Source organism: Desmodus rotundus, chromosome 9 (assembly GCF_022682495.2).
Source record: "Desmodus rotundus isolate HL8 chromosome 9, HLdesRot8A.1, whole genome shotgun sequence".
NCBI lineage: Eukaryota > Metazoa > Chordata > Mammalia > Chiroptera > Phyllostomidae > Desmodus > Desmodus rotundus.
Window position 1 is genome coordinate 60,950,219 of NC_071395.1, and position 13,104 is coordinate 60,963,322.

General features: G+C 49.9%; 1 protein-coding gene across 3 annotated transcripts in view; it reads right to left on the bottom strand.

Annotated features, from left to right (window-relative positions):
• MAP2K3 (mitogen-activated protein kinase kinase 3) overlaps nt 1-13,053 on the bottom strand; it is a 37,341-nt gene extending 24,288 nt beyond the window's left edge. Inside the window, exon 1 of one of the 3 annotated variants that reach the window (XM_045199042.3) lies at nt 12,724-13,053. In XM_045199042.3, coding sequence (XP_045054977.1) covers nt 12,724-12,772 — 49 coding nt within the window. In that variant the 5' untranslated portion in view covers nt 12,773-13,053. The remainder of the gene's footprint in view (nt 1-12,723) is intronic. The other 2 variants (XM_045199041.2, XM_024564924.3) reach the window with 2 other exon arrangements.
• Between the last annotated feature and the right edge of the window lie 51 nt (nt 13,054-13,104).

Consider the following 13,104-nt stretch of genomic DNA (forward strand, 5'->3'; position numbering starts at 1 on the left):
TCAGCCCTGCCTTTGTCTCCTCCCGCTCACCATTTCTTAAAGAAGCCACCTTCTTTCCCACCTCAAGGCCTTTGCACATTCTGTTCCTGCTGCCTAGAATGCTCTTCCCTGCAACTTCGTCCTAGCTGGTATACAATCCTCACCTTCCACCTACTCAGGGAGGCTCTCCTGGTTACTCCAGCTAAGTCCCCTTACTACTGGCTGTCCTAGTGTCCAACTGGCTTCCCTCCTGTCACTTCTCACAAGTCACCATTTGGAGTTACTATCTGAGAGGCAGATAGCAAAATGTACTGACTCTGGAGCCAGGCAGCCTGAGTTCAAATTGCATCTCAGCCACTTCCTAGCCCTCAGGCACGTGAGCATAGTGACTTAACCTCTCTGGGTAATGTGGCCTCAACTGTGAAATAGGGATAGTGGACCAACCTCTCAGGATTATTGGGTGTGTCCAAGGAGCTTATCATCGCCAAGCCTTAGCAGTGCCTGACATATGGAAGATTAGACAAAGCCATCTGGATACGCACGGTACCCAAGATAACAACAGGCCTCAGCCCCAGAGGGCTACTCTCTTAATACTCTTAGCAGCCCCATGAGGGAAGTGTTTTCTTATGTCTGTTGTACCAAGGGGTTCAGGGTTTATAAACTCCAGACTGGCAGAGGAGTGGCAAGGGTCTGGTGGGCTCCTTGGCAGGATGGCAGGGTGAACATTCTGTGGGGTGAGGGAGAGTTGAGTCCCAAGTACAGTAGGAGCAGGAGGAGGAGAGCAGAATTTGTGAGAGAGAGACAATGCTGGTCTCCTCACAGAGGAGTCCAGGAAAAGCAAAGAGCTCTTTCTGTACCTTTGAGATTCCTAACTATGAGCAGTACCAGCTACTGAAATGTAAGTAACAAATAAAATAATAAGAAAGTAGGAGACCCTACTTCAACTCCGTGTCCTGGGCTGCTGTAGGTCTGGGGCTCAGTGTCCTCCTCCATCTAAAGGTAGCAGCCGGGCTTCCTGGTGTCTTTCTCAGAGGCTCCTGGCAGCAGGAGCTGCTCGGAACTGGTGGTGCTCAGAGACAGTCCAGTGCAGATATTGGGCCAGAGACCTAGGGAACTTGTCCAGGGTCATGCACCAGGGCCGCAGGACAGTCAGGACTTGAACACAGGCCACAAGCTAACTGGACCAGTGCTTCTCCCCAGGCCACCAGATCCTGGCTCCCCACACTTCACCTGTGGCCATGCCATGCCCCACCCACCCCCAAGCCTCCCTGGCAGAGGCCGACAGAAAACGAGTGACGAAGGACGGGCTTTGGCACCAGGAAATCTGTGCTGCTGTGTGACCATGAGCAAGCCAAACCCCCTCCCTGAGCCTCAGCTTCCTTCCTTGACAGTCTGCAGAGTGTAATGGCCTTGACCTCCTAGAGAGAACAAGCCCAAGTCAGGGTTATTAAGACAAAGCCCAGCTTGAAGACAGATCTGTGTGACCTTGGTAAGTCACTCTCCACTCTAGGCCTGTGTACTTATAAAACTCAGTGATATTCAAGGGGGAAAAACACAGCCATGATGCTAGGTAACCGGGAGGGCTAAATGAGATTCTGCATGTTAAATGCCTGGCACCAAATGGGGTTGGATCACTGGCTACCCTGGCCCTGGCCCAAAGGCCGCCAGTTACTGAGGTGAATCCTTAGACCACAGAGTGGGCCCCCAGAAGGCAAGGTGGGCCTCCAGACTGTACAGCCCAAGTTCCAGGCTTCAAGAGGCTATGACTGGAGAGGGATATTCCCTGAGTGACACCACTCCTTCCCAGGGCCTCACGGGGAAGGGGCCCTCCTGGTGCCTAAGCTCCTGGGCTTAGCTCCCACTGTGTGTGGGGCCAGTGTAGGGTTATCCAGGCTCCCCCAGGCCACCTGGGAGCACTGATGGGCCCCATACCCCTGGCTGGACAAAACGGCAGAAGTGCTTTTCCTTATCAAATGCCATTCTTGCTTTTATTATCATTAGTATCAAAACAAAATCTTACCAAACGCGGTTGATAGAAGAAATACCTAAAAAGGTATTCTTGGTGGTAAAAACACTTATATGTAGCTCAGGTGCAAATTAAGCACTGATTGGGCACCTAATGTGCCCCTGGACTTGACAGGTCACTCCTGTCACCTTCAACAGCAGCCTGAGAGGTGGGTGTTTTTATTCCCGAGTCAGATGAGAACACTGAGGCTCAGGAGGTCACAAAGGGAGTCGGGACACAGCTGAGCTTAAAACCAGCCCCTCCCACCTGGAAGTTCCCATAGGCTCAGCATCGAGCATCCAGCCACCATCATGGGGCCTGCCCTAGGCAAGCTGGCATGGGCAGCAAGCAGCACCAGTAGCAGGAGGATACGGAGCAGACCAGAATGTCAAGTCACTGACAAGCAGAGAGACAAAGAGGGCAGGGAACATTTTCCAACCCCATCCCCAGAGCAGTCATGAGCAGGCATCCTGCCCAAGCCTCAAGAGCCAACGACCACCCACATCACCTGCATCCTGGATGCCCAGCAATGTTCCCCAGTTCCCTGTTTACTTCCTCGTTGTGCCCAAACACTACCATGGACACCTAAGGCCCTGCGCTGATCACTTCATGCCCAGTGGCTGACACAATCCTTAGGACGAGCCCTTGGAGCTGTGTCATCAGCACAGTCACACAGATGAAGAAAGTCAGGGCTGTCAGCACAGCTGCACGGGCCAAGCACTGCACAGTGTGAGTCTGGGAATTTAAGAGTCACTTACAGCAACAAGAACAGCTGCAAACACTCATATATGGGAACTCTAAGCCACTGAGTTCTCACCCACACAGTTTAGGTGCAAGTGTCATCCCATGATGCAGGTGAGGAAATGAAGGCCACACAGCTCCTGAGTGGAGGACACAGGCCTGAACCCAGCTGGCTGGCTCTAGCCTCTCCCCACCACCACATACCAATGCTGGCCCCATGGACCATGGTGTGGACGTGGGCCTGAGGATTCTACAGAACAGCAAGCTTAAATATACCACATGTAAGTGCAAGCTCGATTTTAAAAAAACAATAAAGGGAGAGCATTTGAGATATTGTTCCTGGAATATCAGTTTGTTGTCAGTTTGGCTCAAATGATGTCGCATACACATTCTGTATAGGTTCGGATATTTCATACACTGACATTTACTTGGCATAGTGAGATGGGATTTAGAAGAAGCCCATCTGGGACCACCCTGCAGACCAGGACCCGGTACAAGGTACAAGCAAGGGTCCATGGTGCACCACCGGCTCCCTGCTCTTCCTCAGGCGAGCTTGGGCAAGTCTTCTCTCAGAATTCTAGGCCTCCTTTCTGTAAGCAGCAAGCCATGACTTTACTAGAGCTGTTCTTAGAAAAATCCCTGAGATAGATGAAGGCTAAGATAACCCAAGGAAAGTGGAAAAAAATGGGTTGCTGCTTTTAATTTAGGCTTTTTAACTGGATTGCTTACTGAGAGTCTGAACAAAACTCTTTGCTGGTTGAATGAGAGATTGAGAGCTCTTTAGCTCCAAAACAGAAAGGGCACTTGCTTCCTCAACCCAAAAAGTGGAATGATGATAGTTGTTCCCAACAGACCAGGTATAAAATTAGGCAGAATGAAAGAAAAGAAAGAAAAGGAAGGAAGGAAGGAAGGAAGGAAGGAAGGAAGGAAGAAACAACTATTAGAGACTGTCTCAGAACTTAAAATGGCCCTGACTGGTGTGGCTCAGAGGGTTGGGCTCATCCTGCTGACTGAAAGGTTGCCAGTTGGATTCCCGGTCAAGCACATGCCTGGGTTGTGGGCCAGGCCCCAGTAGGGGGCTGCAAGAGGTGAGCTTTCTCTCACACATCAGTGCTTCTCTCCCTATCTTTCTCCCTCCCTACCATTCTCTAAAAATAAATAAAATATTTTTTAAAAAAGAACTTAAAATAACCTTTTCCCTTAAGCTAAACTATATAAAAGAATTTACAAAAAAAAAGAGAGCTTAAGTTTTTTAGATAAATGGGTCAATTTATAATGTTGTTTGGGTGTCAACCCTCTTCTTTGAAGTATTAAAATTGGCTGTCCTTTTTAGGACTTCTGGCCAAGATGGAGGTATAGGTAGATCCACTTCTCTTCCTTGCACAACTGTAAGAGGGAACACCACTAACTTCAAAACAAAAACCAACCAGAACTGCCAGAAAATCAAACTATATGGAAATCCGACAACTAAGGATTTAAAAAAGAAATATTCATCCAGACAGGTAGGAGGGGCGGAGAAAGGGAGCCGGAGCAGAAAGGACAGAGTGTGGTGGGCAAGGCAGTGGGATGGGTGGTTCCACATTCACATGTGGTGATTAAAAACCAGGAGGGACATGTCCAAACATGTCAACATCTAAATCATACAGATGCCAGAAGGAGAAGAGGAAGAGCAAGAAACTGAAAACTTATTTGAAAAAAATACAGAAAACTTCCCTAATTTGGCAAAGGAAATAGACATACAAGTCCAGGGAGCACAGAGTCCCAAACAAGTTGGAACCAAAGAGGACCACTCCAAGACACATAATTAAAATGTCAAAGGTTAAAGATAAAGAGAGAATCTTAAAAGCAGCAAGAGAAAAGCAGAGAGTTACCTACAAAGGAGTTCCCATAGGACTGTCAGCTGATTTCTCAAAAGAAACCTTGCAGGCAAGAAGTATTCAAAGTCTTGAAAGGCAAGGACCTACAACAGAGATTACTCTATCCAGCAAAGCTATCATTTAAATTAAAGGGCAGGTAAAGTGCTTCCCAGACAAGGTAAAGCTAAAGGAGTTCATCATCACCAAGCCATTATAATATGAAATGTTAAAGGGACTTATTTAAGAAAAAGAAGATCAAAACTATGAACAATAAAATGACAACAAACTATCAACAACTAAATCTAAAAAACAAAAACAAACTAAGCAAACAACTAGAACAGGAACAGAATCACAGAAATGGAGATCATATGGAGGGCCATCAGCCAGGAGGGAGAAGGAGGAGAACGGGGGAAAAGGTACAGGGAATAAGAAGCATCACTGGTAGGTAAAAAATAGACAGGGGGAGGTTAAGAATAGTATAGGAAATGGGGAAGCCAAAGAACTTATATGCACAACCCATGAACATGAACTAAGGTCGGGGGCTGGAGGGAATGCCGGAGGGAAGGGGTGTACCAGGCAGAGGGTGGCAAAGGGGGAAAAAATTGGGACAACTGTAGTAGCATAAGCAATAAAATATACTTAAAAAAATGGCTGTCCTTATCTTACAAGGAGGAAGGTCACTTGGAATCTCACTTGTCAAGGATAGATATAAATTGTAAATTCCTCCAAAACCGAATTTGGACCCAACTGTTCTCTGTATCTGTCTGTGTAAGTCTATGTATGTATGTTTTAAATGTGAGATAATTTTCTACTTTCAGAGGGTATTATTAAAATTAATTTAAAGGCAAGCACTTGTAAGAATTGGGTATTCTGCCCTGGCTGGTGTGGCTCAGTGGATTGAGAGCCAGACTGTGAATTGGAGGGTCACTGGTTTGATTCCCAGTCGGGGCGCATGCCTGGGTTGCAGGCCAGGTTCCCAGTGATGGGCGCGTTGAGAGGCAACCACTCATTGACGTTTCTCTCCCTCTCTACCTCCCTCCCTTCCCCTCTCTCTAATAATAAAGAATTAAAATCTTTAAAAAAATGAAAGAATTGGGTATTCTAAAACTAACTGAAATGCTTTCCAAGTTCATGTGATCTAAGATTAACCCTTAGTAAATAAAATCTAGCTTAAGTTTGGTGGTTTAAGTAAAACAGACATGTCTCTGTTTTGCCTGGATTTTACAAAAATAAGTCCATGTTAATAATTGACTTTGATGTGTATGAAATACGTTTCTAGAGGTTAAATGATAAAAAAATTAAATAGTCAGGGCTATGGAAACCCTGACTTTCTGGCTCCCCATTTTTCAATGTCTCCATTCCTTTATGCATTTAAGCTGGAATTAAATTAGATACAGGAACTTACGAGCTGATGCTGTTGAAAGGAAACACCTCACACTATTGTCAATGTGCGATTAAAATCACTTCGAGGAAATGCAAAATAAGTAACTGCAAATTCCTATTTCACAGCAAGCTTGCAGGACACAAAGACTTTAAAAATCATTGACTGACACCTGTTGATTTTGTTTCTAGGAAAAGACATCAAATAAAAGACACTCTCCAACCTCATTGGAAGGGACCTCATCAGGCACCTAACCATGAATGGACATCCACCCCATCTCTGACACTGACCTCTACCTACAACAGGCGTCAAAGACTCCTCCAGGACGAGAAGCTCCTGACACCACAGGCAGATGGCTGTCCCAAGACCTGTATGCCTATGGATTAATATTGAACTCAGAATTCGTTTTGTATGATTGTCTTTACCTGTCTTCCAAAGATATTAGTCATGATAGTTATACTTGTCCATTGGGATTTTTTTGGTCGAACAGTTCATGATTACTGAACATGTATAAATGTTATACTAGATGCCAAATGTAGAAAAATGGGACAGCATGCAAAACTCAGATCATTAGAGTTCACAGGACAGAACTGATCTAGAGTGGGTTTTTTGTGTTTTGTTTGTTTGTTTCTTTGCAGTGAAGGCCTGACTGCCTTCCATTTACCTGTTCTTCAACTCAGACCCCATGGTAACAGCATTGCCCCATCCCCAACAGTCAACAAGATGAGATCAATACTGAGACTTCCTAGGAGTGAGTCTTCTTAGCACTGTGAGACCACAGACAGTATCCAACCAAAAGGCTGGTCATCAATGCATCCTTCCGACTGATTTATGAACAAAAGGGGGAACTGTGGACAAAAAAAAAAAAATGGAAAGTAACCTCACAGGGTGATTTGATCATAAATATGTCCCAGGCATATAACTTCTTTACTAAAAGGCTTATCTTTTCCTTAGCAAGCCCTTCCCATTGTTCCTGTGTGTCTAGGTGAACATACCTGTGAAATGCCCCTTTGAGACCCTCCTTCTAAACTGCACCACCTTCGAGAGAGCAATAATCTTTTTTTTTTAATTTTTATTGTTATTCAATTACAGTTGTATGCCTTTTCTCCCCATTCCTCCACCCCACCCCAGCTGAACCCACCTCCCTCCCCCACCTCCACCCTCCCCCTTGATTTTGTCCATGTGTCCTTTATAGTAGTTCCTGTAATCCCCTCTTCCCACTGTCCCCGCCCTACTCCCCCCTGACCATTGTTAGATTGTTCTTAACTTCAATGGAGAGAGCAGTAATCTTAACTGCCCTGTAATGCAATCCCCAGGTGCTTCTCCCACCCTCATGTTATCATCCCTACATCCCCTCCTTAATTCCAAAGGCACAAAAGAAGGTGCAAAACTCATTCTCCACAGCATTTGAGATCTTGCTCCCTGGCCTATGTCATCAGTTTGGCTCAAATACACTCTTATAAAATTTTCAAAAATTGATATAAATAATTTAAAAAGTAAAGAAACGATTAACTTAAAAGTCAGGATAGTTGTTAGGGAGACAATTCCAAGGAGTCTTCAGGACTTCTTTAACTGAGTATTGGGTACACTGAATTAATTTTATTCTTATTCTTTAAAATATAGAGGTACATTCTATATATTCTTTTGGTGTCTAAGATATACATACAACTAGAAAATTAACAGAGGGCCCCACATGCCAGGGTAGGGCCGGGCCAGGGTGTGTCAGCACATCAGGGTGCAGGCCCAGCCCAGACATGGCAGAAGGTTGGTACAGAGCTTCTAGGAACAGGCCACCAGCTGGGATGGGGTCAGAGAAGCCAGAGTGGCTCCTGGAATGCCAACTCAGTCATGAGAGCCCACAGAGAGACCCTCAGGGCAGGAGGAGGGTGACAGGGGCTTTGTGCCAGGGCCTGAGGTATGGGGGAAGGAAAGTCACTTCAAGGTAAGCCCGGTGACCCTCTCCGAAGTTAGATGTGGACCCAGACTTGGTGTCTGTGAGCTGTGAGGGGCCTCTCAGACTGCCACCGTCTGATCTTCATATCCTTTCCATGCAGCTTTTTGGGTTTCCATGGCTGAGCAAGCAGGCCTGACTTACGTGGGTGATGCCCTAAGGCTGCAAGCCCCAATGTCAGGAGTTGAGTTCAGGGCAGGCCTGCCTCATCATTGCCCCATCCGGCTGGGATGCTGGCTCTCCAGTGTTCTTCCTCTGGCACCAAATGGTAACACTCCCTGCCCATGGTTGCTGAGGCCCTGCACACCTCAGGCCCACAGCACACCTGGCCTTGGGTCTGGACTTTCAGAACCATGATTTCCAAAGCCTCCTGCTCCCCAGGTAGAGTTCTTTAAGAGTGGGGCCACTCCTCACTCACCTCTGTGCCCCCTCAGCTAGCACTGTGCCTGGCACTATTGAAGTTCTACCAACTGAGGGGCCGGCTTAGGAGGCTCCTGTCCTCTTGATTCACCATCTTGCACCTCCCCATGATGCTTTGGGAGGGGCAGACCTGTAGCATCCTCCAGCAGTATCCCCAGGCCCAAGAGTCCACGGGAGCCCCCAGCTCCAGCTTAGGACCAGTGGGAAAAGAGTAAGGTACATTCTTGGTGGCATTACAGGACCCTGCAGCCTGAGAACCCTCATGTCACAGAGATTACTAGTCCGCCATCAGAAGTTCCAGTCCTGCCCATTCATCCAGCAATGAACAACTGTCATCACCACAGCAATATAAAAATAATAACAGATGCCATTTGTTTGACAAACACTGTCTCCAATCTTGACCACCACCCTGCAAAGGATGAATATTTCCTCCCACTTTACAGGAGAGGAGACAGGATCAGAGAGGGCATGTGAGGAAGCAGTGGAACCAGTCAGAATTTAAATCAATCCCACTCACCACCCCCCAGGCTCAGGCTCTGCTCCTCCCCCACCCCCACCCCCAGCTTCCTGTCCTGCAAGAGTGAAATGAGTTTATCTACATCCATCTTTTTGGCTGCCAGCAAGATAGGCAGGTGGGGTCCCCATTCCCATTCTGCAAGTGAAGAAACCAAGGCCTCTCATCAGAAAGGTAGGCCATGCCCAGGGGACTGAAAGCACTGACAGAGTACAGTGAATGTGCCAGACATGACTAGTCCCATGTCACACAGCAAAAGAGGCAGGCTGGGATTTGACTGCAGGCACCTCCCTATACTCCTGTCTTCTGAGTTCAGGCCAACCCAACACCACCTTTGTTCCTCAGCCTCCCAGAGCCCCCAGCAGTGCATCTGCGCCTGAGGAGCCCCAGGGCCAAGGGCAGTGAACAACTGCCACCACATGCTCCTGCTCCACAAGCAATTGGAAGCAGGGCCCTTGCCTAACAAAGGAAGTTCCAGGGTGTGTCAGGCACCAAGCCAGGAGGGCCTGCCTGGGAGAAAGGGGTGGTCCCAGCCAAGGCTGAGGTCTAAGAAGGGGCCTACCTCCAGTGCCCAGCTAGGGCCATATGCTGACCTGTGAGGCTGGGGCTCCCAGTCTCCTCACCCACCAAGTAGCAGGCCATCACCCTTTTAAGCAGCAGCCAGCAGTACGGCATGCCCAGAGGGTGAGTCAGTGCCCAGTGCCGGCTGACTCACCCACCAGAAGCCTCCTTACTACCCTGGCTTGGTCCCCATACTGGCAACTGAGAACTTTGCTCCCTTCAGGCCCTGGGCCACAGGCTGGCTGATAGTTTCCTGTGCGTCACACCAGATATAGAGGAAGTCCCCAAGGTGCCACCCTCCAGTCTTTCCAACAGCTGGAAAGGGACACGACAGAGGGTGGAGGCAGGGCAGCGACCAGGGCAAGCAGGGCACAGACAAAGATGGTGCTCCCTGCAGCCTCAGTGTACCACAGGGCAGTCAGGCGCTGCATGAAGATCAACCATGAAGTGCCCACATGGGTGCACATGGGCAGGGGGCAGTGGCGTCCCCAAGGACAAATGTAGCATGAGGTAGCAAACCAGGACCATGCAGACCAAACATGCCCCTGCCCACTGGCTCCAGTGTCAGCTGTTTTTGACTTCTGACCTCAGCCAAAGATGGAATATGGGTGAGGAGGCCAGGGAAAGCCAACAGGGCTATAGGGCCTGGGGCCTCGAGTACTCATGGAAAACTCCTCAGGCTGGTGGCACAGAGGATGAGGCAGGGCACCCAACTCAAGGCAAGGCAAGAAACTCAAAGGTAAAATTCCTGTAAGGTCAAGTGCCAACAACACCCTGCTTTGTTCAAATTCCCCTGAGGAGCCAGACAGGAGCAACACACTAGAGCCCGAGGCCCAGGATGGGGAGAACACAGGTGAGCACCAGCTCTATGGACTTGGTCCAGCCACACACCCCTCTGTCTGACCTTGGTTTTGCCATCTGTCAGATAGGTGGGACTGTAGTGAGTATGAAATGTGCCAGCTGTAAAGGGCTGTGCACAAGAGGCTTCACCTCTGGCTTAATCCGTCCTCCAGGATGGGCACAGGCTGGAGGAGACACCTGTGCTGGACACAGGTGTAAAGCCGTGAGGGGGTATCCCACCAGCTCAGCTCAAACATCCAGCACAAAACCAGGCAGAACCCTAGCTCTATCTGTCACAGCGGTGTGACCTCAGGCAAGGCATTGAACATCTCTGGCGCTCAGTTTCCTCATCTATAAATGGGGTTTTGAGGGACACATGAAAGAGCTCATGGCCCATGAAAAAACATTTTGTAAGTGGGAGCTTTTGGGACATTTGGTGAGGGGGCATTGTGGCTCCCCCACTACCTCCTTTCACAAATCCCAAAAAGGCTGACAGGGTCCCTGGGCCTTGGGGAGGCCCTCCATCTAACACACCCAACATTACCTGTTACCTGAACTCATAAACTGGAAATTCATCCTGGTCTCTCTCCACAGGGCACAGGGAGAGCAAAGCCAGGACCCAGGTGGCACAGCATAGGCGGATCAAGTAGTGAAAATGCCCCAAAGTGCATTTTCCCTTCACACACCTACAACTTTAACTTTTATTTTCATGAGGCCCAGACCCCAAGCTAGAGAAAAGTTTCTGATTTCCCAGGTCTCCAGAGTGGAGAAGTGTATGATTTCCTGGTTCCCACGCTCCACAAGGTCTGTGCAGCGCAAGTCCCTCCCCAGTCACCGCCCCCCCCCCCAGAGTGCCTCCTGAGTTACTCACAGTGATTGGGCAATGGCCAGGGATCTGACCTCTTACTTACATAAGATGTAATTACCCTGCCCACCTCCATCTGGGCTTTGGCTCACAGCCACCACCGCCCCTCCCCAGGACTCCACATACCCTCCCACTGCCTGGGCCCCTCCAAAGAAAAAGAGGTAGGGACATCCCCTAATTAGGGGACCACTAAGTGCCAGCTGTTACCTTCGCCCCCACCCCCACTCCAACCAACTCTGCAGCTGCAACCTAACAAGGCCTTGACCCCACATGGCTGAGCCCTTTCTAGCAAAAAGAAAAAAAAGCTAACAATGGTTACAGGACTGCACAGCAACTGTCCCTTCCTAAGCACCTACTATGCACCAGGCACCATTGAGGTCTTCATCTCATTACTCACTCTTGCTTAAAACTTTTTAGTATTCACTCTCTCACATCATACTCCAGAGTCCAGAGAAGGTAGGTGCAATTACTCCCATTTTACAGGTAAGGAAACTGAGGCCCACTGACACTCCTGCTGCTGGAATGAGGCAGCCCATTCATTAGAGCTATATGCTGTTTGGAAACCTCTCACACAACCCAGTCTGCTGAGACAATGACATGCCAAAAACAACCTTTCCTCTTCCTGCAAAAAATCCCCCTTTTGCCCTCCAAGTTTCATTCCCCCGGCCCCCATCCCCTGCATGACAAATCCTGCTGCCACCGCAGCACCGCCACCTCACAAAAATTTCCAGGAAGGCTGGCTACTTGGAGAAAACAAGAACAAGCCCATTGCACAGCCAGCACCCTGGGCTGGCAACTGACCCAGAACCCACAGACAGCAGGGGCAGACCTGGTAGCAATCAACTCCAGAGACACTGGGGCTGGGCGAGGGGTGAGGGCTGGGGGGAGGGTTAGCTCCTCAGTCCCCCAGCTCCCCAGTGCAGAGAGAAGCATGCAAGTCATGACAAGGAGGAGCCAATGTGCTTAGGGAGGGGCGGGAAGCCAAGAGAGGTTCCCAGGGGACAGACAGGGATGCAGGACAGGATGCAAGACAGCAGGGATGGGGCCCTGTGGGGCCTTTGTAGGCGAGATGGCCAGAGCTGGGGAAGAGGAGGACTGGGAGTTCTGGGCTGAGGTAGAGCCAGGGCAACCCATGGGGTGGGGGTGAGGGCGTGTAGCAGTTACAGTGAGATCCGTGGTAGGGGAGCCCCACTGGGGTCCAAATGGGGAGTCGGTCAAACCACAGCCTGGATACAGGCCTGGGACCCAGGAGTGGAAGGGCGGCTAGGTGCAGGATCGGAGTGAATCCCACCTGGATTCAGCTGGGTTCAGCTGAGAGACCCAGATTGGGAGAGTTCCTGTCCAGGGTGCAATTCCGGCCTAAAGGAGGTCAGAGTTCCCGACCTGGGGAGGGTTGATCAGATCGCGATCTTAGACTGAGTCTGGGCCTTGGTGCAAAGCCAGGGCCTAAATCGGTGGTGCAGGTGAGGTTCCGGACTGGGAACCGGAGGAAGCTGGGGTACTACCCAGGTCCGGAACGGGCTGGGGTGGATCACACAGAGTTCGGGTTCGCCACCTGGGCCCGGATTCAGCACCGGAGTCAAGCCGAGGTCCCGGCCGGCTGCTCCTACCTTTGGACTGTGGTATGCCAGCAGGTTGGCTGGAGGCGGGGGATTCCATGGTGCAGGCGGGTCCGAGGGCGGCGGCAGGTACTAATTTAGAGGGCAGCAGGCTCAATCCGGGCGGAGCACGCTCATGGCTGCAGTCAAGCCGCCCGGGTGCGGCCGAGGAGCAGATGCGTCCGGAACTGCGGCGACAGCGGCTAAGACTAGCAAGCAACAGGCGGCGCTGAAGCCAAACTGTGCAACGCCTTAGTGGCAGCTCCGAAGGCGCCCACACAGGCCCCTCTCCCGTACGCCCATTGGCCCGCCAGTCTCCGAGGCCGGTCCCTTGCCTATCAAACGCCTGCTTGGCCTTGCCTGTCAAGCAGAAGTCTCGCCCCTTGCTGGCCC